The sequence below is a fragment of the Vipera berus genome (genome assembly GCF_964194415.1).
Source record: "Vipera berus genome assembly, chromosome: 1".
Lineage (NCBI taxonomy): Eukaryota > Metazoa > Chordata > Lepidosauria > Squamata > Viperidae > Vipera > Vipera berus.
The window spans coordinates 255,350,915-255,378,765 of record NC_138202.1 but is presented as its reverse complement, the minus strand read 5'-3'; the positions used below and the strand labels follow the sequence as shown (position 1 = coordinate 255,378,765).

Genomic DNA, 27,851 nt, shown 5'->3' with positions numbered 1-27,851 from the left:
ATTACCAAGGGTTTTATTTTGTGTTCTAATTGTTCCTTGTAGCAAAATATTTTAAATGTGTGAAGCTTTGTTCAGTCTGGAATGTGGAGCACTCTGGACATTTGAGTTTGATCCCTTCTTTCTCAGAGATTATGAGATGTATAGTTTATAGGGTTATTCATCTCCTTGTGTGTGATACCAGTGTGTAAGAACTGCACAACTGAAGAAAAATAAAACTTTTTTGAAGTTGAGCCTCTCATGCCTTGTTGATTTTATGGACAGATTTTAGTTTTGCAATATTATAGGAATATTGTAGTTTGTCATTGCCTTCTTCCAGATGTTCTTCAGCTTCCTGATGTAGCTAATAGTTCTTATATTCCTTCTTAGCTTTTAAGTCCAGACAAGGTCAGTTAGGGGTTGGCAGCTACAATGGCTGAGCAATTGAAAGAAATTGTGAAAAACCAATTTAATGTGGGAATTAGTAGAACAAATATTTTTCATCTATTTCTGCCAAGACATTATGGAAGGATCAGACAGTGATGTGATGTTGGTTGGTGTTAGCTGGTATTACAACCTCTTCCCTTCTCCCCCAGCCCTTACGTTAGTGAAGATATCTCATATTTCTTAATGGAGAAATAAATTATGTTTCTTAATCTCACCATGTAGTTTAATAGTGGTTCTAAGTTATAGTTGAAGGTTTCTTAACTCTTAAATGAGAGTGCAGTTTATACTTCCACATTTCCATAGTTGGTATAAAGGATACTTTGATTTCTGTTGTCAGAGTTGATGAACAGTTCAGATGGGGTAACTTTTGGAAGAATGTTATTAAATTTATACATTTATGAAACAATATTTAAAACTAGAAATATTTCTTTTGTAAGGCAAGATAAATGTGGGTAGAAATTTCAAGTTGCTTCAAATGTAGGAATCGGCAGGACTGTCATTTATGGCATTACTGTACTATGCCACATTTGATCACTTGTTTCAATTTGCACGTGAATACTCTTGGGAATTAATGTGTAGATTTATTCTAAAAGCCTTAATTTATAATTTGGGATTCAAGTAAAAAAATTGTGATTGCTATTCCCTACCTTATTATCAGGGCTACTATGCAATTGTCCTTAGCTGCACAATAAGCAAAAAAGTATCCTATCATCTGTATTTTGGAAAGGCAATAAAAAAGTGTGTTGATCTAGCTGCCACAGTGTTCCAAAATAAAGACCTTGGGGTGGGCCATTAGCGCACCTGTGTATGACAGTATTCTTGTACCATGGCAATGTAATAGCTACCTAATCCATGTTCTCTCAAACTTTCAGAATTTCAAAGGGTACAGAGATCATCTAAGTGTCGGAATGATGTCTTCTCACTTGTGCAGCAGTATAAAAAGCCTTATTTTGAATCATTAACTAGCAGTGCTGACTTTAGATTGAAAAATAATATACAGTCAAACTGTTTCTGAGAAATGTAATAATTGATCATCCATTCTATGTTATTTTATATTTGACTTGCAATAAAGGAATCTCTCCTATAAATAACATGTACAAGTGAATCTCAGTGCCAGATTGGGCTGTGATGGGCAAGGTTCCTATTACTCTGCTGATGGTTATTTAAGACATATGTGGATCCATTTCATCAAAGTGATTATTTGGAGCAGGACAAACCAGAATATAATATGATACTGCATTTTTGTTTTACAGGCCTTTTTATGGATATCATGAAAAAGAAAGGCAGTTTATGAAGATCTATCTTTACAATCCTGCTATGGTAAAAAGGTAAATATTTCTTTTGTTAGTACTTCCATGGTATATCTTTTTATACAGGCAGTCTTTTTTTAGCAATTGCCTCTGACAATGAATACTTGCAGTTGCAAAATTGGTGAAATTGTAACTTTGTACTCTTTGAGGGTAACTTTGTACTCTCATTTACTACTTTCACAGTGTATGGCTGACCTTTTTTTTCCCCTTCCACCTTACAGAGTGGAGGGCTTTTCCCCACAGTGTACCTAAAAAGCACTAACTGCAACTACGAGCTAAACTCTGTGACTTTAATTAATTATGAGGCCTCAGCCCACCAAGTCTGCTCTCTATACTCCCTGGCCCACTAGCTCTAGAGCCTTTGGCCTCCTCTTCAGCTCACAAGCCTGAGAGGCCTGCACTTGCTTCTCTTGATTCCCAGAAGGTCTCATCCTACACTTTGATCTACCAGCACATGCAAAGCACTCCACTTGCCTTCACCATTTTTCTCCAGCTACTGACAGATATGCTCGGCTGTTGCGAGGCACGGCCTTCTCACTAAGGCTTCCAGGTGCCATTCTCTAAGCAGGCACCATTCTTGTGATGTTTCAGAAGCCTCCTTCTCCAAGCCTTGCATGATTTGGAGAAGAAGGCTTATGAAGCACCAGGAGAATGGAGAATGGTATGAGGCAACCTTGCATAAGCTGGGCATGACTGTCAGTAGCTGGAGAAAAACAGTAAAATTGAATGCTTTGTGCATGCTGGTTGCACATGCTGATAGATTGGGACAGACTGAGGTCTCCCAGGCTTGATGGACTGAGTCCTGCCTCTTGGGTCTGCTGGGAAGGGAAGCGTAGGGAATGATTGAAGCCTCCTAGGCCTGATGTGCAGGGGAGCAAGATGGGCGGCTGAGATGGAGGGAGAGATAGGTGAGTGGGGAGAGTTGCAGCACTCCTGTGGCTGTAGGTGCTGGCAGACTCTCAAATGGCCACATTTCCACCTGACTATAGGGACATTTCAAGTGCCATAACTTTGGGCACAAGTAATAAGTCCATTCAGCAACACCATGTAATGGAATGTGGGAATGATGTTGGAGAAAGCCTGGGAAACAATTAAGACAAGAGAGGCAGGAGCTCCAGTGGCTTAATGGTCAGAGAAAGAAATTAGGAAGGATCGTCTCTAACGGATCAAGCAGTTAAAAGTGGTGGCATGAAGATTTATCCTTTTAGACCTTCAGGATTCTATTGATGTAGCCTTACAATAAAGTAGACTTAGCTCATCTAGTTGTGTTTCCTACCTGGTTTTGCCAGGAGGGCTGACACATCATAATTTTGAATGGTTGCTGAACAAATGGTTGTGAGTTGAGGCCTCTCTGTACAGGTAATATTTGACTTACGACAATAGTTTGGACTTACGATGGCTTTGGAAAGACTGCTTTATCACTTCTGGCCATTGTAAAATGTTTCATGATTTGTTCAACTATGATTTCAACTAATGACCATGTGATCCATTTAATGACCACTGTAAAATGGTCATAAAAATCATGTGATCAGGCAGATGCCTTGACTTAAAACTTGTTCAACTTCCCACCAAAATTCTGATCCCAATTGCACTCTAAGTCAAAGACTGGTATGCACAGAGGTACTATGACTTGTAGATAGCAATAGTACTTAGACTTATATACCATTCCATATTGCTTAACAGTACACTCTGAGCAGTTTACAAATGTCACCATATTTTCCCCAACAATCTGGGTCCTCATTTTACCAACCTTGGAAGGATGGAAGGCTGAGCTGGTCAGGATTGAACTGGGTGTGGGCAGAATTAGCCTGCAATATTGCATTTTAAACTCTGTTCCACCACGGCTCCTTGCCTCCATTTTACCCACACTCCTCCCCAGGTAGATGGCTTTTGCTAATATTCAGTAGCAAAATAATTAATAGATAATCTTAATCTCCAAAAGGATGAACTCTGAAAAATTCTGCTTTCATTAATTCAGTAACATCATTGCTGTGCTTCTTGCAACCCTTGGCCTGTAGAAAAAAAAGCTTTAAAAAGTGCCATAATGCTGAATGCTGTTACAATAGTAACTGTAATTTGTAACTTATTAAGATGTACACTATTGTGAAACTTGGGCTTATTTATTATTTTTGCTCCAACTAACCTTTGCTTCAGTCACAAAGAAGGCATCTTTTCTTGTTTCCGCTTCGAATTAAACATGGCTTTAATAATGATGGACTCAACAAAAGTGAAAACTTGTCCTTAAAGTTATGGCAACCACAAACACAGGGCCCTAGTAGACACATGATTGCATTTCAGGCGCTTGTCCACTGGCTCGCATTTACAACCAGTTGCAACATCCCACTGCCACATGACTGTGATTTGTGACGGCTTTTGTCATTTTGCAGCAAAAAAATAACAACATCCATTAAGTGTGTTGAATTTGCTTAATGACCATGTGATTTGGTTAATGATTACAACTGTTATAAAAGTGGTTGTAAAATCAAGTCAGGTCACAGGGTAAGTCACTTAATGACCGCAACAACTTAGATGAAAAATCTGGGTCCAGATGTGGTTGTTAAGTGAGGTCTACCTGTATGCAGCTTCTTTTTTGCTTAAAACAAATATTTTGAACAGCTAGACACAGACATCTGTAGATACCTCAAATGCTTGTGTTTAGGTTCATTTTATCTTGTTTTTAGTATCTAAAATGTTATATGTGTAGCTGTAATTCTTCGTACAGACGTCAGAAAACTGCTGTATTCAATTTATGTTCAATAATTTCCCTATGTTTAAATATTTCTTTAAAAATAATGTTGAAATACTACTGATGATTTTTTTTTATTTAATTATAGAGTATGCGAGCTTCTACAAGGTGGAGCTATAATGAATAAAATTTACCAACCTCATGAAGCTCATATTCCCTACCTCCTTCAGCTCTTTATAGATTATAATTTATATGGAATGAACTTAATCAATCTGGCTGCAGTCAAGTTTAGAAAGATAAAGAAAAAAGGTATGGAAGTTATCTCAAACTTATTCAGACAATTCAGCCTTTAGAATAAACTGTAAATTATGGAAGGTAATTTAAAGAAAATAATGGTTGCTTTTGTAAATTGTTTATGTTCCATACTATTTCTCACCATTAATATCTGCTGGGTGCATAGTCCAAGATTCTTTCTCTTCTTTCAGAATAAAAAATTACAGATATAATGGCTGAGTATTACTTCTCCATGCTTTTTTTTTACTTTATACCCCTCTTGCTGTTCTAATGAATGACAAAGCTGCTATTCCTCGTGCGTAAAAAATAAGCATATGACTTCTTGAACTTAGTCATTGTGGCTACTTAACCAACTATGGTGTACAATAGATAAATGTAAAAGATAGATGCAATGTATTAATCCTGTCTGAGTGTAGTTGTCATTTGAAAGAGAAAACAAAGAATTAATACTTTTAATGTTTGAAGTTTAAGAAAATCCAATGACAGTGAACTGAAATTGAGTACATTTAGGAAATTTTATTCTAAAAAACCCATAGATACGTGGTTCCTCACATAAAATCTGCAAGAGATGTTGAAGAATATATCTTAAATGATATATCTTAAATATCTTAAATTATATGTATTTAGAACATTATGTTCAGTATCCTGTAACACTACTTATTTGAGACATTCCAGGCCTCAAAATCAAAATTCTTATTACTATTCCTTTCATGTCCTGTTATAAAACATAGCTTCAGAAACTGTGGCAAGTAATTTTTTTTTATGACTTGTGAACTAAGTCAAAATTTCTTGCTCTCTGGCTGCATATAAAGTATAGAGTTTGTTCATTTAAAGTATTTACACTACTATTCAAAAGAAAAGGATTTCTAGAAAATTAAGGATATAATCCCTAGACTTATCAAATAAAAGCGCAGCATAAGGAAGAAAACATTGAAATGGGAGAAGCATAAAGCAAGCTTCCTGCAGTTGTTTCTTCTCTGTTTGGAGTCAGACTTGGCTCTGCTGTTGTTCCTGCAGTGTGCAATCTTCCTTGATACTTTCCATGTGCAAACTTTCTCTATTCCTCATCACTTTCAGTGTACTGTGGCTCTTTTGTACTATTTAGAAAGATTATATAGAAATTTATATAGTGCTATCTTCTAATTTGAGGAAAGAGCTGAGTCTTTCTATAATTTATTGTTTTATCTTCTATTTTATTGTTTCTTTTGGATCTGCAGTTTGTTTTTCTGTTACACGTGTCTTGGGATAGTTCTTCATCTGGTGTCTATAATTATTAAAGTATTCTTATAGATGCTTCAGGTGCAATAAGTTTTTTCATAATTACTATTCCATTCTCATTGTGTTTTTGCCTTAGATACAACCACATTTATTGTCGAGAGATTTCTCAAGCTAACTCTTTTTATGTATGAAATCACTGGTGAAAATGGGTATTCCATTCTTCTGTCAGAAGTTAATACCGTATTTTCTGGCGTATAAGACAACTTTTTAACCCATGAAAATCTTCTCAAAAGTCAGGGGTCGTCTTATACGCTGGGTGCTGAAACTTTAGGGAAAGGGCTGGCTGGAAAACCTGGAGCGGATCTCCCATTTGGTCTGCACAGGGAAAGCGGGACCAATTGAAGAAGAAGCTGCAGTCTGTGATTTTTTACAGGCTGGGGTCTGGGCGTCTTTCCTTCTAAAGTTGAAGAGCAGCTGCAGTCTATCCCAACTTGAAAGGCAGGTGGGGAATGCAGCAGCCAGAGCAGCTGCTTAGCTCTAAGGACACATTTGACTCAGGAACTGGGCGGGCTGGCTGGAAAACCTGGAGCGGATCTCCCATTTGGTCTGCGCAGGGAAAGCTTTAGTGAATTAGGAAAAGTTTAATCCACTTGCACTGTTTTATGTTTACATGTTTGATGACAAACAGCCTTATGTTTATAAGTGACAGTTTTCCTACTAAGTACCTGCATGTCATAAGCATTTGAATTAAAATTACCATATTAAAATCAAATCTGAAGTTTTTTAATTTTTATTTGGTGTGCATTGGAAGAGGGGTAGTCTTATACGGTGAGTATAGCCCAAACCCTATAATTTAACAGGAAATGTAGGGGGTCGTCTTATACGCCCAGTCGTCTTATACGCTGGAAAATACGGTAGTGGGAAAACAAATATTGAAGAGCCCTTTATAGTTTTCTGAAATTGGCTGAAAAATGGATTTAGAATCTGTTCGATCTTGCTTTAAAAAACATAAATATATCCTCAGTTCATACTGCACTTCTGATTACACGAGAGAGCTTTTCTGCAGGTTTCTCAGTTTCTCAGTCTGCCATAATGAATACTGCAGCTAAATTTAAATGAAGATGTACATAATTCTAAGGGTGCTGTGGTGAGGAAAAAGGTGGTTTTTTTGGAAGATAAATATTTTACCTGAATATTGCCAATTTCTTAAAAACCTTCTGCCAGAATTGTCAATTCAGTTATATAGAGATTTGTGATACAGTCATAACAGATACGGCCAGTGATGCATTTTAAAGTTTGGGCTTATGAATAAATATATTAATTTTCTAATACACAGAGGTAGACATATTTTTGAATTACAGGTAGCCCTCACTTAATGACCACAGTTGGAAACTCTGGCACTATGTGACAGTCATTAAGTGAAAAATAACTTGACTTTACCCGATTTACAATGCCACTTCTGGCACAGTCAAGTGAAGTACCTATGGTCATTAAACAAGACACCATATGATCGTGACTTGCAATTTTACTGCCAATATTTCTATTGACTCTGCTTGTCAGCAGTTGGCTGGGAAGTGCACAAATGTTGGTCATATTTGTGCGGGACACTTCAGTGGTCATAAATGCCTGCTGATTGCAAAATGCCTGAATTTCGATCACGTGAACATGGGGATGCTGCGATGGTCATAAATGCAAGGGCAAGTCGTAAAGTTAACCTTTTCAGTGCCATACTAACTTCAAATGGTTACTAAACAAGACAGTTGTTAGGCGAGGACTGCCTGTCATAGTACATTTGCATAAAATATGCTAAGCATTGATTGTAGGAATAAGTTGCATTTTTGTAAATCATTCTCATGTTTCTTACACTCTTGCCATAATTCCAGTTATTCCCTTTGGGATCTTCTGTAACGTAAAGAAGATGGGGGGTGGGGGGTTGCTTTTATTTGGCTGTCGATTGCTGCTTCTTTATAGAAGATAGGCATCATCATGAATACATATTCCAATAGTCTTGTATGATGGCATCTATGCTGAGCTGCTATGTTGTCACATATACTCTGTTGCAGACTTCTTTTGTTAAGTAACGGAAGAACTGAAAGGTAGCTACTACCTTGCATCTCAAACCCTGAAAGTTAAGAATTCGTAATTTTCTCTGAAAAAGATAATTTTCTAGATCTACTTTTGCACTTTCAATGTTCTCTCAATGTAAAAGACTTTTAGATAAAATTGCATTTAGCAAACAAAATGCAGATGGGGATTAACTTAAACTCTTATTTAATTCCATGCTTATTTTATTACAGGGTTTTGCCAATAAATGATCTATGATCTTAACTTTTTGTTAAAACAAGCAGTATTTCAAATTTTTAATATATAAACTGGCATGTTTTCTAATACTACATATTGGCTATGTTTTATATATAGGTGATGCATTTGAAGAAATTGGAAGTTGTGGAGATAATTGGACAAGATCTGCTACAAGACCCCATCAGTGGGAAGATAATGAGATTTCTAGGTTGGCATATCTGGATACATATTTGCTTTAGCAAGTATCCTAACCCATGGGATATCTACATACATGTATTAGTACTAAATATAGCTGCAGGTTTAAGTAGTTTAATCAAATTAAAGTTGTAGTAGGGCCATAAATCTAAATCAGTGGGCTATAATCAAAGTTCTTTTTTAATTTTTAATTTATTTTGTTTTATATACTAGGATAGAGTTAGCCTTCTGAGAACATGCTAGCACCTATGTATTCTTATTTACTTAGAATGTGTTAATGGCAGAATTGTCCTGGACTTGAAGATCTCTTAAATAATTGATACTATTTTGAAATGTTATGACATTTGACCCAATTTTCTCTATTTTATACTGCTGACTCATTTTTCCAGCAATGTAACTGAAGTAAACATTTGTTCTAATACTTATAGTCAGCCTACATCCACATGCATGCATACACACTTCTAATAGTCTCCAAATGTTTGAAATTGCAACTTCTTCACTCCTTGGCTTTTAGCCATGTTAGGAGGAATTGTGCGAAGTGTGACCCTTAACATTTGAAGAGTACCTGCATTGTAAATAAAGAATCAGATTTTCATATTCAACAATCCCTTCTCTAATCTTGTTCTTGAATTCCATTGACCTGATTGTGACATGATGTCGGTCTGGTTTTTTTCTTATATATCTTGCTCCCCAGGGCTTACAAATACCTTTAGCCCCTACTTTCGTGTTGTTATGCAAGCTTGGGAGATGCTCACTTTTATCACTAGTGGAATAGGAAATAAATTATCATTTCTACATATCTAATGCTTCTCATTCTTTAATTGAACTAAGGTTAAAACCATTGTAAATCTGTGATTATTTCTGTATTTTGATATAAAATTTTATATATAATTTTTACATTTAAATATAATACATTTTTTTAAAAATGCAGCATATTAATATACTCTTTAACTTTAATTTAAATGCAGCTCTTTGATATTGGAAGATATAGAGCCACAGAGTACCTGTGAATTGGAAGTGGATGCAGTAGCTGCTGATATTTTAAATAGATTGGATATTGAAGGTAAAGTATTTTTCTTTGTGTGATCACATGGTATATTTGCAGGTTTGTTGTTTCTGCAGGTCAGTGTATAATTCCTTCACTTAAAATATTTGAGATCCATTAAGCAATAATATATTTAATTACAAAAAGTTAAATAACTTGTTTGATAGCCAGCAGAGAAGGTGCTAAACTGCACCCAGTCAAGTCCACCCTCAACCATTAAAATTTATAAAGTCATAGTTAGTGACTTTAGTCAGTTGTTATCTCTCGAGCTTCTGGGTAAAAGATGAAATATAAGCTTAACGTGATTACCATGATTGAGGGCAGATTTTTGTCAGTATTGCTATTCAAGAAAACCTCTTGTAAATCTGTATCTTAATAAGCTTGACACTGCCATTGATTCTGCTGCATCTTTACTGTTCCAGACCAGATTGGTCAGAATCCAGGGTTACAAGCAATATGGGAGGATGAGAAACAGCGGCGTAGAAAGAACAAAGAATCATCACAGATTACTCCTCCTAACTCACAAGGTAGAATTGGACAAAAGTGTCTAATTTTGATTGGATGCTGCTATTGGGAACTCCTAAAAGAAAGGCAGGATATAAAAATATTGTAATGTATCATGTAATATAGCATCATAACATCATTTTCTGAATTTCTTCCCTCTTTGCTTGTTGCTTTTATATGTTCTCATTGGATTATATTTCATTTTATTTTAAACTTTTTTCCCTATTACCAGTATAGTCTTAGATCCAAAAAAACAGAAAGAGTGAAGAAAGAGCGTTCTTTCTTAAAGTTAGAAAGCATTCTTTTTTAAAGTGTATCTAAGAACTGATCTATAAGTAAATTGCATGTTTTTTAGCATCTGGAAGATGCTAAAAATTCAAGAATGCATTAGTTTAATAGCGTATTTTTTTGTGTATAAGACACACCCTTGTATAAGATGCTCTGACATGCGAGTTCCATGCAGCAAACAAAGTCAGTGCTGGGAGCAACCGCTTTCCAACGCTCTAAATAGACGCCTTCCGGCCACCGCCGCTACCACCACCACCACCCCAACCAGCATGCATAATCAGTTCACAGCAGCAGCCATCCGACCCTGGTAAACCGGTGTGAGCACCGGCATGACAGCAAGGCAAGGGAAGCAAAGGCAGGTTTTAAAATCCCCGCCATTTCTCTGGGCCAATCAGCTGTTCAGCAGAGCGCTGAACAGCTGAGCCGGCAAATCCGGAAGTTCGGCTGACCGCTATTATCGAGCAGGATGGCCTCGCAGCTGCATTCCACAGGGTCCCCCTGCTAGCATTACAGGTATGAGGGAAGGAAAGGACTGTCACTGCCATCCATGCTACTGGTCCCATCCACTCCCTCCGGACGCCGCCATCCGACGATCTTGCCCCCTCCCCCCTCCTGTTAGTGGCAAGCCCACAGGGGGCATGGCAGGGGCATGTAAAGAACCCACACAGGCTTGCCCTGGGCTGTGGAGGTTACCATTATTTTTTCGTGTACAAGACACTGCACTTGTATAAGATGCACCTGATTTTTGAACAGGGTGTTTGCAAGAAAAAATAGCATCTTATACACGGAAAAATATGGTATCTTACAGCAGACCTGGGCATTTTATGGTCCTCACATCTGGTCCTTTGGCTGTCCCTGTCCAGCCCGTGTGAGCTCAATCGGAAACTAGAAATCAAATGCAAATAAGTGTATGCCATGCTGTTGAGCCCTGTGGGCCCGACATTCAGCGAGGGGGGAGGAAGAGCCTCGCGTCAGCTCCTTTGCGTCCTGGATGCGTTGGAGGGCATCGCTGGGCCACTGACCGCGTTGCTGCCTCCCTGCCCAGCACCGCCAATGCCACCAAGCTCCGCGCAGACCCCACCGACCGTCAGCTGACTTTGGAGTCTTCGGTGGGTGTCGCCGATGCCACTGGCCGCCATGAGCCTCCTGCTTGTTCCACCGTCTGCCAGCTGGCCCAGGGAACGTCGGTGGGTGCCACTGAGCCGCCGGTAGTGCTGCCACCTCCCTGCACACTGCCACAGCCGCAGCTGGCTGCGTCGGACTCTCTGCCGGCCCCACCGCTTTCCAGCTGGCAGCATGACACTCAGGAGGGCTGCCATTGCTGTAGCAAGCTTCCAGGGCTTGAATTGCCTCAGCAGAGGCTTGGGGGTGGTTTGAGCAGCACCGCCCCTTGTGGAGCCGAATACGGCAGGGTTGAACATCTGGGATTAAGGGTGGGGTTTGCATGGACTGCTTACCTGGTTTCCAGCAGACTGCTGGATGTGGGGGGAAGAGACTGATGGACGCGCGGAGGGTGGTGAGTAGAATAGAGCAGCAAAGGGGGTTGCAAGGGGAAGGAGGGATTATGATGGGTTGTGGGTAGATGCTAGTTTGTGGTTTGGGGGCAGGGCCCTGTCTCTGACCGGCTATGTAAGTGTTGGGAGCAATTAACTCCCAACGCTGACTTTGCTTTTGTGCTTTTGAGCTGAATAAAGCCTCTTTTGTTTGTCACATGTTCCTGTTTGGAGACTCCAGCTTGCATTCTTTGAAGAATGTGTTTTGACACATGCATGCAATACAATTGCATTGCTTTTATTTTGAAGGTGGCTGCTATTTTTTTGTCAACCTATCTACGTGCGTCCATGCATTCCTCTGTACTTTCACAGGCCTGTAGGTCTAGCCCTCTCCAACAGTCCCAGTTTGTCATGTAGCCTTTGGGAAAATTAGTTGCCCACCTATGTCTTACAGGTTACATTGTCAAGAATTACTCTGAAGCGCATGGCTAAAATTCATTGCCTAATTTGAGTATATTTTGCTTTCACTTCTTCATTTTGTTACCTTCCTCAATTCAAGATCTTGCACCATTTTGTGTCTGTATTATTGCTCCTAACAACCAGTTTAGTGTAAAGGTTAAGGCCTCAAGTTAGAATAAGGAGACTAGTTCCACAAAGCCAACTGGGTGACCTTGGGCCAGTCATTCAGCCCTAGAAAGAAGGCAATGGCAAACCACTGTTTACCCCTGCAAGACAGGTGCAGAACAGCCAAAAGGCATAGATGGGAGGGAGTTGGGAGGAGCTGAAGCATTCAGTGGCCATAAATGCAAGTGGGTGGCCAACATCTGAATTTTGATCACATGTCTGTGGAAATGCTGCAACAGTCATAATTTTGCACATGAGTCATGTCCATTTTTTTCAGCACTGTTGTGATTTAGGTCATTAAACCTTTCATAATATATATATCATTATATATTAAAATAATATATAAATATTTGTAATAGTCATAAGTTGAGGACTACCATTCATGTTTTGTGGATATGTCAGAGAAATTCAATTTTTTTCTGTTGATTCAGATTCTTTTTTTTAAATGGGCATGGCAATTTACAGATGGTATATTGCTTTATCTATAGTTAAAAATGTTGAGTAACAATTCTTAAGGAGAGAGAATATTAATATAGTGATTCTAAATTCCTACATTTTTTCATGAAAAAAAGATCGTGGATTTGTGGCCATCACAGAAAGTGAAAGAATCTTTCAGAAGAGACTTAAAGAAATACTCAAACAAAGTGATTTTTCTGTGTAAGTATTAATTTATATGTTAATCTTTATGTCATTACCTCTGGATTCAACAATCACGTTAAATATTTTTTTATTATTAATTAGGACATCTGGCTCAATGGACAGCAATAATGAATCACAAGAATTCTCTGCTGAATTGACATTACATTCTGAGGTACCTAAAGTTATTTCATGCTCACCAGCAAATATGATAGAAGTACACGGTGATAAGGAGCTGCACAGAGGTTAGTATTATTTATACAGCAGTTGTTTTCCTCCATTACATGACTTGTCCTAATAGAACTGGTTTATTCAGAATGGAAGAAGATACTGAAATGAACACAAGGACTGAACTCTTCCACTAAAGAGACTGACCTTCGTTTTCATCTGTATTTTATTTTGTCCTTTATTAACAATTTGTTGATATACTTTGTGTGATTATTCATCAGTGTCTATAATCCTATTTAATGTTAACATGCCTTTTATTATTGGTAAATATCTTAACTATTTAACTTTGGCTTACGATGAACTTTTAAAACTATATACATAACATGCTATAACTACATGTGTTATTAGGAATATTGGTAATATGAAGGTAATTAAGATGGAACATTTTAACTCTTAAATTTTCAACAGATTCTGATAAGATTTATATATAAGATATATTGATTAATTCCATTCTGCTGAAGAAAGGAACAAATTCATATTTATTGCTACTTAGTATTTGGAGATAAAGGAAATTTAGTACATACATTTGAGTGTGTGTAATATGTATTACATATGTATATGTAGTATGTATAAATAATATATAATATGAAAGCCAGTTTGGTGTAGTGGTTAAGATATCAGGCTAGAAACCAGGATATTGTCAGTTAGAGCCTTACCGTAGGCACAAAGCCAGCAGGGTGACTTTGACTAGCCACTTTTTCTCTATCCTGGAAAAAGAGGCAATGCTAAACCTTGCCAGGAAAACTGCTGGGACTTGTCTGGGCAGTCTCCAAGAGTTGGGCACAGTTGAGCAAGAGAAAACGAATGTATATACAAAAAGAACAAATAGCTAAGAAAAAGAAAGCTTCTTTATGGATCACTTTATTAAAATGGAGTATGAATATATCTTAATTCTCTTGAACAACAAGCATGTTCTCAATATATATTTTCAGAAGCTGTAAATGCACATTTTAATAAGTTGATTGATAGTCTTGTGACATTTGTTAAAAAATATTGACAGCTTACCTAGAATCCTTGTTCATTTTTTAGAAGAGTCCGAAAGCAAATATAAAGAGGATGCACTTATAAATGAAGAAGCCATTTTGAATATAATGGAAACTAGTCAATATTTCCAACCAGTATCTCAGAGATTTAATAATACTCCTGTGTTTAGTAAGTATAATTCACAAAGGCTTTTCTAAGTAAGGATTAAGAATATTTAGATATAGATATTAAGTTGTTTTAATTACTTTGGTTATAATTAATTTGTGTAGCTTTATTATATTAATCACCCTGTTTGTCTTGCTTGTTTAAAAGGCCAGGAAATCAGATAATTAAAAAGCACTATAATAACTATTAGTGTGTGCCATTTTTATTACTTACAGTATATCCATGCATTTGGTTTATTTTTACATACCCGTCACATTATACACATACCTAAAATGTGGAAAAAGTAAGAATTATTAAGCAAAAGAAACTAAAGGCAAAAGATAGGAGAAAAAGGAAATCTATTTTTACAATGCTATGCCTCTCTATTCTTCTCTGCTCTTGCAAATGATCATTGATTCTATCCATCCCCTTAAACTTATTAACACACTCCTGATTATTCTTTAAACTTCTCATCAGTTCTCTCCAAACATGACTCTTGATTTTCTCTTTCCTTTCCATTCTTTATTGATATTTATATATTTTGTTTGTGCATGTATGATTTGATCCTCTTTTATTTTCTGTTTCCACGTCACCTCCCTGTGTATTTCCCCAGATCTGTGCTGGCCCCATACACCTTCCATCTGCTCTTCCCACATGCCTTCCCCAGCCTATGTAGCACCTCTTGTATATTCTTATACACCCACCCGAACCCATACCACTCACAAGTACCTTCCCTGATCCAACTCACATCACCTCCTTACATGCCATCCGTGACCATCATGACACTCTCATGCACCCTTCTTGACCCTTGCTATCCTCCTCTAGACCCTACTTGATCCCCATGGCACTTCTTAGCATCCCCCATGACTTCCATGCACTCTTTTGACCATCAGTGCCCCTATGTGCCCTATCAAATCAACACAGCGTCTCTCGCACATGCCTGGGTACTTTTCCCGACCTTGTAGCCTTACCATTTTTCAACATTCTCAGTGCATTTTCATACACATATTTCCTGGACACTGACATTTTGTAGTATTTATTTCAATGTCACTCTTTAAACATATCACTATCATTTCCTTGTAAGTTGCTAAAATATCTCCTCCCCTATTCTTTCCCTTTAGTTTCCTTCCAAATAAGTTCATCATTTCCGTACACTCTTCTGAAGACTTTGTTTAAACCCTTTTCACCCACTTCTAATATAGTTTTTATTTCTATCAATATCATATTTTTCTTACTCTGACCTTTGTTCTCTTTTATAGCATTCTTTAAAGCCATTTTTTAAACACTGATTCAAGTACTTTCCACAGTTTTTCTTGTACTCCTTTGGAATTTATCTTGTATTTATCATACAAAACTTACACTCTTATTCAGTCATTCTTTCACATTATTTTCCTTCGTTTCCATATCTATCACCACCAGCACCCCTGAAATCCATTTTTAGCACATTTGGATGTGGCTGTCCCACTTTAAATAATTCTTCTTTCTGGTATTCTTCACTAATTCAATCTTTTGTAATCAATAATGCTTTAGATTCCTTCCTTGGCTAGGTGTATGTATAAATATGCTGAAGCCAAATATTTGAAACAAATGAACCTTTTTCTGAAAAATACTTATTAAATTACTTTTCTGCATTTTCTTGTTTCGTTCCCATTCGTCCATTCATACCACTTAATATAACTTTTTCTTCTAGGTTCCAGTCATTCAGAAGGTTGCACAGTTTCCCCCCAACTCATAGCTATTTATTCCATTATCACCATTCATTTGTAAAAAGGCGCAGTGGCTCAGTGGCTTAAAAGCCAGTAGATGGTCTTTTTTCTACCAGTTCAAGTCCTAGCATCACATGACAGAGGGAGCTCACATTACTTGCCTCAGCTTCTGTCAAAAGCATGTTACATTCAAGTAGATAAATAGGTACCACTTCAGTGGGAAAAATAAAGGTGCTTTGTACAGAAGTATGATCTCAAGTGGTGCAGGAGTTACCCTAATGTGACCCCCAAATGCGAGGCGACATCAGAGGGAAAAGCCCCAGATGACACTGCAGAATACTGTTAACCATTCTGAGTACGGAGCAATTTAACCTCTGTGGTGCATCTTAGATAGCATGCAAGTATGAACTGAATGGACTAGCAGCTTTAGGCAGCCAAACAACTACTCTGTACTAACCCTGTAGTGTCCTAGCTAATATACCATTGCCATATGGTAAATAAATAAACTATTCATTTGCGCTCAACATGGAACAGGCAAGTCAACATAATATTGCTCATATCTCACTGTTCAGTAAACACGTCAGGATACATGAGAGAAATGATAATAAAAACAAAAAATCTTGTGTATTTTTGTTCATCTATGGCATTGAGATTGTGAGGTTATTAGGTTTTATTAAAAAAAATGCAGAGATTTAAAAAAACAAATACAAAAATACATTCTATTTTTCCTATAGTGAATAACAGTGCTGATCAAGCCATGATACATCTTTTAGCTGGGTTGGAAGATGATGGATATGAGATTGTACAACAAAATGCATCATCTTCTGGACACTATAGAAATCTTCAGAACAGTGATGATGAAGAAAATGAGCCACAGATTGAAAAAGAAGAAATGGAGCTCAGTTTGTTAATGTCCCAACAATGGGATAGCATCTCAAATGAAGTTGATGCAAAGCGAAGGTATATTCTTTTTTTTTTTTTTTGTACAGTTGCATATCTGATAAAAGTACTGATCAGCCTGTATTGAACCTTCCATATTATTGAAGAAAATCTATATAATTTATATATTATCCATGATCTAATATAATATCAAGAAAATATATGTAGGATAAGGTATAGGAATAAATGTAAACTCAGTTTAATATGCAATAGGTACAACTTGAACCAAGGTAATCTAGAAGCCCTAATTAAAGCATAGTCATACTGGTTTTCTCTAAATATTATTTAGCCCTAATTGTCATATTTTTGAAAACCATAGTAAGAATGGAAAGGATTTTGATAAAGGAGAGGAGAGATTAGGCTTGTTGGTGGAGGGAAGAAATAAGCCTATGGAGTGCTTCATTTGAAAGAGGTGCATTAGAAGACACGTGTAGCATCTATTTGCAACTCATTAAAACAGGTACGATTAAATTTAAAGCATCTCCATAGCATGCCATGGTAAATTGTATCAAGAATCATAGAGGAGAAGCAACTCTGCCTATCTACGTCTCAGCAAAAGCCATCTAATAGGATGGACAGAAGAGTTGTTATACAAACCAGACTTAAACCCTAGTTGAAATGTATGTAGAAATTTAGTTTCATCCAGTCTGAACAGCTATTTCAGCTCAGTAGCTTTGCCCGGGAGGGAGATATTAACCACACTTATAATTACTTAGATTATCCAATTTCTTTATTTTATTAGGAATGGTCTCTTTGTTATGAAGTTTCCTACTAGGTATAATAAACTAGCTAGAGTTGAGCAAAGTGATAAGTGGGTTGACAAATTATACACATCTTCATTGAGACAAAATAATGAAAAAAGCGAATAATCCTGCTTCATCATCACTCCCACAAAGTGAGCTCAATTATGCATTTTTTACTGGTGTTAAACTAGTTTTCTGCCATTTGCATTCTAACAGTATCCCAGTTAGGTTGATTTTTCTTAGCTAGATTGAAAAAGTGTAGGAGGAGATTTTCAACTATCTGTATTCCATAGACTGACCCAAGGAAATAATCAGAGCCCTCTGATTTATTAGCATCTAGGATCAAAGTAATCTAATAGTTCTTTCCCATTGAAGAGAAAAAGTTGCTACAGTCTTAGTTCTGAGCAGAAAGTGATCTGATCACAACAATAATACTTCATCAGGCTGTCATCCTCCTGGAAAGTGAATTGTATAGATTTATTTGTCTTTACTGTCCAAGATTCAATGTGTCATAACTATTGAACTACCCGATTATGGTCAGAAGTTTTTAGTTGTGTAAAATAGGTTGTATTTCTTGTAGGTCAATGGGCAGAAGTAGAAATCAAAGTTCAGGTGAAGATGATAGTTCTTCTGAAGATGATATGGACTGGAATGATAACATGCTTCTAGCAAGCCTTTCTATACCTCAGTTAGATGGAACTGCAGATGAAAACAGTGGTAAGTATACTTAAAAGGGTTTTGCATTTTTCTCAGAAACAATAATTCTTCATTGTGATCTCTGTGTCACATATATGGGTTAGGTGCTTTGTAGAAACGTTGGATAGGAATCTTGTCCCACGTATATTGCAAAGTTAAGTTTAGGTGAAGCTGTTGAATTTGTTTTCAACCTCCCCAATAATAGCATAGAGGCAATATTTTCTAGTGGTTCATCAGCAAAAACTTAATTGGCCAGAATTAAACATAGTTGTCAAATCTTAGGAGCTTTCCATAATCTTGTTATGTTATAAATATTGTAGAATTCTGTGAATGTTATCTAAAGTGTCCCTCATACCATGTTATTAGTCTCATAATGATCTTGTACTGCTTGATGCCCTTAGAATTTCTTTAATTATATTCTTTTATCATCAGTAATTATTATTTGGCTAAACAACATCTTTATACTTGCTGATATTTTATATACTTTATATTTTATATAACCTCAGGGAGAAAATAGTAAAAAAAATCATCTGTTCTGTTCTAGACAATCCTTTGAACAATGAAGGTTCGCGGACCCACACCTCTGCAATTGCAACAAGCAAAACTGTAAAGACTACAATTTTTCATAAAGATGCTGCTACTCTGGAACCCCCATCACCTGCTAAAATAACTTTTCAGTGTAAACACACAAGTGCCCTTTCTTCTCATGTTTTGAATACTGGTGACTTAGAAGGTCTTACTCAGCCAAGCATGACTGATATAAGACCTGACTTATCCATCCATTCTCTTTCAAACGAAAGTATTTACAACATGAAATACCCAGCATCCTTCAACAACATCCTCCATTCTGAAAAGCCACATCAGGAAAATAATAAAAGTGAAAAAGGCTCTGTTTTGTGTGAAGACATCTCCTCTGTAAGCAGACACTTGCCTAGCAGAAAGTATACTGGAATTAGAAAGGTTGCAAAGGATGTATCTCAGCATATGAACCACCAAATTAGTGAAAATATTCTAACAAATAAGTCCAATTTTATAGATTTAGTTTATTCCAAAAATAAAACACCTTCTGAAATAAATATAAAAGCAAACACTACGGATTTAAATAGCCTTTTCCCAGCACCAGAAAACTGTGAAACCATGTCTTGCTCAGAGAGTAATCAGACTCTTATTCTTTCTTCTGAAAAAAGCACTGATGGAGATAGCCTTAATAACTTTAAGCTTAGATATGAAGAATTTGAGGAACACAAGAATGAAAAAACAAATGTAAATCAACAGGCAGCACACTATATGTTCTTTCCTAGTGTAGTTCTTTCTAATTGTCTCAATCAGCCGCAGAAGTTGGGCCCTGTGACATACAAACTGCAACAAGGAAAAAAACAGTCTAAGCTAAAACGAAATAAAAAGAAAACGGTTCTTAGCAATCAGCAGTCTGCAAATGCCATGGATGCTTTATCCACTAAAGAAAGCTGCTATGTACAAGATAATGCAAGTAGCAATATTCCCGATAGAGACATTTTGTTACGGAATGATACCCAAGTTCATCATATGGTTTTTGAAAACAAAATGTCCACAGACACCAGGAACTATACTGATTGTCATTTTGAAGATTTTGCTCAAGAATCTGAGGAAACGTTTGGACTATGTGGTAATAAATATACACTCAGAGCTAAACGTAAAATAAATTATGAAACTGAAGACAGTGAATCTGGTTTGGGCATACATAATTCAAAAATCACACTACCTCATTCTGCAGAAAATGATGAAAATGTGGATGGTTCTAAAAGATGTAGAAAACGAAGGCGACTTTCTAGAAAATTGCCACCTGTTATTATAAAATATATTATTATTAATAGGTTCAGGGGGCGGAAAAATATGCTTGTTAAGCTGGGAAAAATAGATTCTAGTGAGGAACAAGTCTTTCTTACCGAAGAGAAAATGAATCTATATAAGAAGCTTGCACCTTTGAAGGACTTCTGGCCAAAAGTTCCTGATTCACCTGCAACCAAATATCCTATTTATCCATTAACACCAAAGAAAAGTAACAAAAGAAAAGCAAAATGTAAGTCTGCCAAGAAAAGGCTGGGTGGGAAACCACAAAATATAAAAAGTAAAACTATTAGAAGAACCCTATATTTCAGAAAGAGGACTCATGCCTTTCTTTCCACTCCTCTGCCATCATACAGTGCTGAAACTGAAGACTGTGACTTGAATTATAGTGATGTTATGTCTAAATTAGGTTTTCTGCCGGAAAGAAGTGCAAGTCCAGTTAGTGTATCCCCACCCCGTTGCTGGTCTCCCACTGAGCCAAATGCCGAAGAAATTGCGTGTAATCTAGAAAAAGAAACATTAGTGTTTAAAAATACTAATACGTTCAGCAGTAAAACTCTTAATCCCAATGTGGGAAAACACTTTCAGTCAAAAACTCAGGTTAAAAAGTGTAGAAAGCAATTTGCTAATGCTACTATAAGAAGCAACAAAAAAAGCAATCAGTCTAATAAACCTAGAAATAATTTAAAGAGAAAGCCAAGATCAAAACAGAAACAAAAATTTAAAAAAGTGTCCACACTGGTGACAATGGCAGATAGTCAAAATAGTATTCCTCCTGTAGCAGAACTTAAACTTACACCAAACCCCTGGGAGTTACCTGACAATGTTCACAACCTGGGAAATTCACATCCAATTGGCTGTTCTACAGGACATCCATCTTCAGCACAGCTTTCATTAACAACTAATGCCCAAGTAAATCCATTGATTTATTTCCAATCATTGTTGGAAAATGAAAAGCCTATTGGGCATCAAGGTTCCAGTTTGACAGAGGATCTTCATCCAGACATAGCTTCTCTGATATCTGGAAGGGAAAAAGCCAAAATAAATTTCCAAAGATCTAACAGTCAGAGTAGTATATTTAGAATGGAAGAATCCTCAATTCAAAATAACATATATGACCAGTGTAACTGTGTATCTCAGGTAGCACTGAATGCATATAATTCTAAGGATGCACTTAAAAAGACAGAAGAAGTTACAAATTCACAAAACAAACTTTTATCCTCGGTGGGAAAAGTAAATGAAAACTGTATTTCTTCTGAGGTGATCAATACTGATCAGATTCATCCTAGTAACTTCTTGTGTTGTAAAGATAATCAGCAGCAAATAGTTTATTTGTCAGAAGCAGCAAAGCATGCTGATCATATTTCTTTTTTAAAAACGTCTGAGGAAAGCCATGGATCTTATCAGTTACCAAAAAAATGCTTTGTAGCTTCTTTAAGAAGTCCAGTGAAAAAATTAGAATGGGAACACAAACAGAGGGGGTTTATTTTGGATGTGTCACATTTTAACCCTGAAAAAAATACAAAACAAAAGGTTGTATCAGAAACAGTCTCTCAAGCCCAAACAGATTCTCAGTGTAAGAGCAAGGGTCTGCTAACTCCTTCAGCATTCAATGAAGGGCATTCTGGCTTAGCAGTTCTGAAAGAATTACTCCAAAAGAGACAACAGAAAATGCATATGAACAACATCCATGAACAAGCATCAGTTAAATCTCAGTTGAACATAGATGCTTCCATCCCTCTTGATTCAAATAAAGCATCTAAAAAACTTTGTTCTGTTACATCTCCAAGAAAGCCTCGTATTCCCAGGGATAAAAAATCTAAAGAAAAGGCGGTCAAGCTTTTAAAAGATTCAGCAAAACAACTAAGTAATAAAACTGGCCATGTTACACCTGCTGATAGTTCCATTCTTTATTCAGATGCGGGTTTTGAAAGCTGTTACTCACTTGAAGATAGTCTGTCACCTGATCATAATTACAATTTTGATATTAATGCTATAGGTCAGACTGGATTTTGTAGTTTGTATTCTGCAAGTCAATTTGTCCCAGCAGATCAAAATTTACCACAGAAATTTCTGAGTGATGTAGCCCAGGACCATTATCCAGGTCAAACAGCAGAAACTGATTCTTTAAATCATAAAATATCTAAAGAAGAAAATATGCATAATTCAGATCCTCAATCTTGGTTAAGATCTGGCCGACAAAGCCCTCAGCTTTTTGATAAAAGATGTTTGGAAAACAATGAAAATCATCTCCACAATCAATGGAAAAACATTCTTCCATCTACGTCTGAACCTGGCTCACCAGCAGATGGTCAGCAGGCTGAAATGTGTCATAAAGAACAACTTCAATTGGATAGAAATATTATGAAGAAAGCAATTTTTCTTAATCTTTCATCTCCAAATGGTGATTGGAGTCAAAATCCCTTTAGAAAGGAAGTCATTTCTGAACCTGGACAGTCACTTGACTCAGTTAGTATATCTTTTTCTTCTATTTTATCTTCCCCTGATGGTGAACTTATGGATGCTGCTTCTGAAGATTTAGAGTTGTATATTTCAAGAAACAATGAGGGATTAACACCAACCCCTGACAGTTCACCTAGATCTACAAGCTCTCCATCACAGTCAAAGAATGGGAGTTCTACAGCTCGTGCTGCTCACATCCTTAAACCTCTAATGTCACCGCCCAGTCGTGAAGAAATCATGTCAACTTTATTAGATCATGACCTGGCAGAAACAATTTATCAAGAACCTTTTTGCAGCAATCCCTCTGATGTACCTGAAAAGCCAAGGTAATGTGGTTATATAGATAGTCAATAGGACTTTCTGTAGTCATATCTCTCTTTTTTATATCATTAGAAATATTTACATCTTTACATAAGAATTAAAAAGTTGGATACAATTTAATGTAGCCTTCCTTTCTGGACCTATAAGGGCTACAAGGTGAAGGCTAGAGCTACATAAAATCACAATTACATTTCATCTATAAAAGTAAGACACTCCAGTTTATTTTTGTAGTTAACCATTATGAACATGACATGTAAGAATGATTGGGTATTACTCAGAAGTATTTAAATGAAACTGGATAAATTACCATTTTAGAAAAATATTCTTGGGTAACAACAAAGTTATTCATAATCGATTATTATCTTAAATTTACTAACTTGGATGTAATATCTTAGAACCTAAAGGATTTTGACTTAAGTTTATTCTTTTGCTTAGATAATTTAACCACATTTTATTTTTTATTGTATATTTGTATATTTTACTTGTATATTTTATTGTATATAGTAATTTTGTGCTGAAGATAATGCTTTTTTCCTGGTAAATCAGATTCTCTGTTCTTTACCCCTCCATACTTTCCAAATCTGAGATGGAGGCCGAAGTCCTTCTAGAATAGATTTGAGGGCTTCAGTAGAGGATAGGAAAGTTTCCATTATACCATAAATTTATACTTGCATGGTATTAGATAGAGGAAAACAGTAAGGACAAATATTTATTTTACTAGTAAAATAAATCATGTTTATGAGAAAAATAATTAAAGTAATTATTTTACAGAGAGATTGGAGGAAGAGTACTTACAGTAGAATCTAGACTTCCAAATGGTCTACTTGAATTTGAAGGAGATTTCTCTTTGGAGGGACTACAACTCTGGAAGACTGCATTTTTGGCAATGGCACAGAGTCCTAGGCCAGGCTCTCCCCTTCGAAATAACCAATTTTCTACTGATAAAAAACAAAGGAACATCCGTAAAATTAATGACAAAAAGATAGTGATCATGCCTTGCAAATGTGCACCAAGCTACCAGCAAGTTCAGTCATGGCTTCAAGCCAAAGAAGATTATGAATATTTTAAAAAAAGAGCTGTCATCAAATCAATTGAAATGGAAAAGATTGATGAGAGTTTGACCAATATGTCTTTGCCTAAGAATGTATCCCATCAGATAGTCAAGGTTGCTGTGAGTTCTGATATACCAAGCAAACCTGCTGTACAATCAGAAGATCTGTGCTTTTCATCTTCAAATCCCATATCACCTCAAACTATGGAAAAGTTTGGTGTAAATATCTCTGAAATGAGTAAGGCTGTAGTTAAAGAAAAGACAATGCCACTTGTCGCTGCAGCAATAGATAAGGACAAAAAAGAGGAAGATTATACCAATTATAGTTCTCCTGATTCACCAGTATTTCCTCCCTGGCAACAAGTTGTATCCACCGAATCTAAGCAATCTAATTTAGAAGACTCAGAGGGTGTATTGTCTTCTCTAGAAGAAAATAAATCTGTACCTGAGAAAGAACAGAAATCTGTCAAAAAGGAAAGCAAAATACCATCCTGTGTCTCCCCATTGAGCAAAGAACCGGATGGCAATTCTGATATTTGCTTTCATAGTACACCTATCAGGGAGCATATATCTCAAGGAATACCAGAAGCACTTGGATATACTCCATTATCAGGTAAGCTTATCACCAAAGAAATGCAGCAATTAAAAAATAAATTCAGTCAGTTACTGTATTATTTACTTGTTATATTAAGTTTATTATGGCTGCCTACCCCAAAACACTTGAGTGGCTTACAGTATCCAGATACACAATTTAAAAAGTTAAAAGCATGAAACAAAAAGTAGCACCCCCAAATTAAAAACAACCAAACCAATAAAAATCTGATGAGTTCCACAGAGACACTATCCTCAGACTTGGTCTTTAGAGCGTGGAGTCCCAAGGAAAGTTAACACCTTACTTATTTTGAGAGTGCTGTTCCAGAGGGCAGAGTCAGAGAAGGCACAACCTTTCTTCCTATCTCTCATGGTTATTCCACATACCTTTACAGTACTCTACAAGTGAGAGGCTGTGAACATGATCTCCCACCTCCCATCAATGCCAGCTGAAAACAAATCACTGAGAAAGTAGGTGAGCTGCTGCGACAAAAGTGTCTTTCACTCCCAGCTCTAGCTGGTTAAGAAGGATACAGTGGTATCAAAAGCTGCTGAGAGATCAAGGAGCGCAAGGATGGATGCACCATTTCCTTCCCAGCTCCACAAAAATCACTGACAAGCACAGCTATCCTTACCTCTACTATACCCCTTTCTGAAACAGAAAGATAAATCATTTCTCCAAGATTTGTAGCTGCCAGCTGAATACTTTCTCCATAGTCTTCCTCACGAAGAGAAGATTGGATTGCAAACTAGATGATAATTGTCCAGAATGGAGAGGTTTAGTGATGATACCACCATATCCTGCAAGACTAGAGTGACTGCCTATCCTTCAAAAAGCCAATATAACATTAAATCTGGCTTTAAAACATAATGGATAGTCATTTAATATTTACTCATTTAAAATAGCCATAATATTTGAATATATAAAGACATTGGCATCTTAATTATAGCCAGGTAAATAAACCATTAATGAATTTGCAACATTTTTATCTAATTTATATAAGATCAAAATAACGTGATCCAATGTCATTCCCTGATTTAGTATTGGGGTTAATATTTGCTTGTTTCATGTACAACATGTATTCTAACTGGAAAATACTTTATTTTTATTCACTATTTGAAGTTGCCAATGATTGAACCAGTAGCTTTCTGAATGCAAAGCATGTGCTCTGCAACTTTTGAATTAAAATAAACCTTTAAGGTTTTTGTACATAATTTAGTCCATTGTACAGAATACCAGAGAGAGAAAGGACCTTTGGAGGTCATTGTAATATTCCTGACAAGAAACTGTCCAGTTGTACGATGAATTGAAGATAATTCAGAGTTGTATTTATGTAATTTGATCTTAAAGTTTACTTGTTTTGTTAGTGTGTATGCTCATTATATTTTAAGCTTCTTAGAGCTGTGTAACTGAAATGCATAGATTTTTTTACAATAGAAAGTAATATTCTTTTTTCAGCCATAGGACGAGATATTCAGAAGTTTAGTTCTAGACGAGGAAGAAATGTTGATGCACTTCGTAAAGTACTTTTAACAACACAAATTAAGGTAAGAAGGAATGAAACTATACTAACTTGGGTTTTGATTTTTGTCTTTTACGTTTTGTTTTAAGATCATCCAGCTTTGTTGCATTCTAGTTTACTGCTTTGTGGAAGTTTATATGAAAGGGCAGGCTGAAATTAGCTTGGAAGAGTAAAATAAATACCTACTAAAAATTGCTTAGGAATTATTTGTAAAATGACTTTGTATGATACACCATATCAGAAATCACTTTTAGATTTATTTCTCCTGACTTAATACAAAAACTTGTTGCTAGCTGTTAACAAAAGTATGCATCTCCTATTGAAAATGCATTTAAAGATTACACTGATGGTGAAGAATATTTAATGCTTTTTTTGGAACCTGAACTTTCCATGTTTGAAGAACACATATGACATCTTGAGTTTGATATTTTTGATTGAAGGATATGTTAATAAACATTGGAACAACCTAGGAAACAATTTCTGTGGTATAAGTTGCAATTTATGTGGCTGTAACATACCTGTAAATGCTAAAACCGCAGTATTACTGATGCAGTCAGTATTAGCTGTGCAGCTATTCCCAGTCTTTTGTAATCAGCTATAATTGAGTGCATCATATTGAAGAGGAGAATGGTTCCATGTGGTTATTTTAGAGACACGTTCCTGGTGTAAGTCTTGTATTAACCGAAAGAAGCTCCCATTGTAGTTGTGAAAAAAGCATTAGAAATTATAACAATATGGCAGTGCTTTTCTGCCTGGAATATGATCTGAGTATTTATTTATACCCACCAGTTGAATGGAGATTAACAAGATTGTGAGAGTTAAATTATTTAAATTATCAAAAAAATAGTCTTAATTGTTAGAAGCTTGTTGTTTTATTTAACAGAATCAGTTCACTACTATAACTACTCAAAAGAAAGAAACTTCTCAGATTGAAGGACCATCTTTGAACAATTCTTACGGTTTTAAAATAAGTGTACAAAACCTTCAAGAAGCAAAGGCTTTACATGAGGTAACTCATTTTTTTTTAATTGAAAATGCTTTACACGCCCAATATATGTTCCTCACATCATTTTTGAAGTTTTCAAAATGAAAGTACTTGTCAAAGTACTTAACAAAGCTAATAATATAAACTTTTCTGTGTAGGTACAGTATCTTACACTGCTAAGTATAGAATTGCATGCTCGAACAAGAAGAGATTTGGAGGCGGATCCTGAATTTGATCCTATCTGTGCTTTATTCTACTGCATCTCATCTGACACACCATTGCCAGATACTGAGAAAATGGAAATCTCTGGTGCTGTAGTGATCGATAAAGACAGAGCAAGAACTATCTCAAGTCAAGGTCCTTATTTCATTTTGTTTTCTTTAAAATTAATGTCAATATTTTGAATTTGTTGTATGTAGGTATTAATAAACATAGTAAATAAAAATGTGGTTTTGAAGGAGGTTTGCTAGTGCTTAAATTCGTGTCATCTCATTGTAGAATCATGGACTTACAATACGTGGTTTCCACCTTATATCTTTTTATGAACATTTGCAAGGGCTATAATGTTTAACATCTGCCTAGGTGTATATTAAACAACGTTTAATATCTTTGTAGCATGCTCCTGCAGAAGTC

The 27,851-nt window shown here is 36.3% G+C and overlaps 1 protein-coding gene across 1 annotated transcript in view; it reads left to right on the top strand.

The window, feature by feature from the left end:
* The window catches only part of REV3L (REV3 like, DNA directed polymerase zeta catalytic subunit), a 79,658-nt gene that overhangs the window by 21,824 nt on the left and 29,983 nt on the right, over positions 1-27,851 (top strand). Inside the window, exons 3-17 of the mRNA XM_081314054.1 lie at positions 1,677-1,751; positions 4,568-4,728; positions 8,350-8,440; positions 9,396-9,490; positions 9,895-9,999; positions 12,954-13,038; positions 13,123-13,262; positions 14,275-14,397; positions 16,814-17,039; positions 18,342-18,478; positions 19,002-23,073; positions 23,840-24,732; positions 26,170-26,258; positions 27,117-27,242; positions 27,377-27,575. Of these exons, the coding sequence (XP_081170180.1) occupies positions 1,677-1,751; positions 4,568-4,728; positions 8,350-8,440; positions 9,396-9,490; positions 9,895-9,999; positions 12,954-13,038; positions 13,123-13,262; positions 14,275-14,397; positions 16,814-17,039; positions 18,342-18,478; positions 19,002-23,073; positions 23,840-24,732; positions 26,170-26,258; positions 27,117-27,242; positions 27,377-27,575 (6,617 nt within the window). The remainder of the gene's footprint in view (positions 1-1,676; positions 1,752-4,567; positions 4,729-8,349; positions 8,441-9,395; positions 9,491-9,894; positions 10,000-12,953; positions 13,039-13,122; positions 13,263-14,274; positions 14,398-16,813; positions 17,040-18,341; positions 18,479-19,001; positions 23,074-23,839; positions 24,733-26,169; positions 26,259-27,116; positions 27,243-27,376; positions 27,576-27,851) is intronic.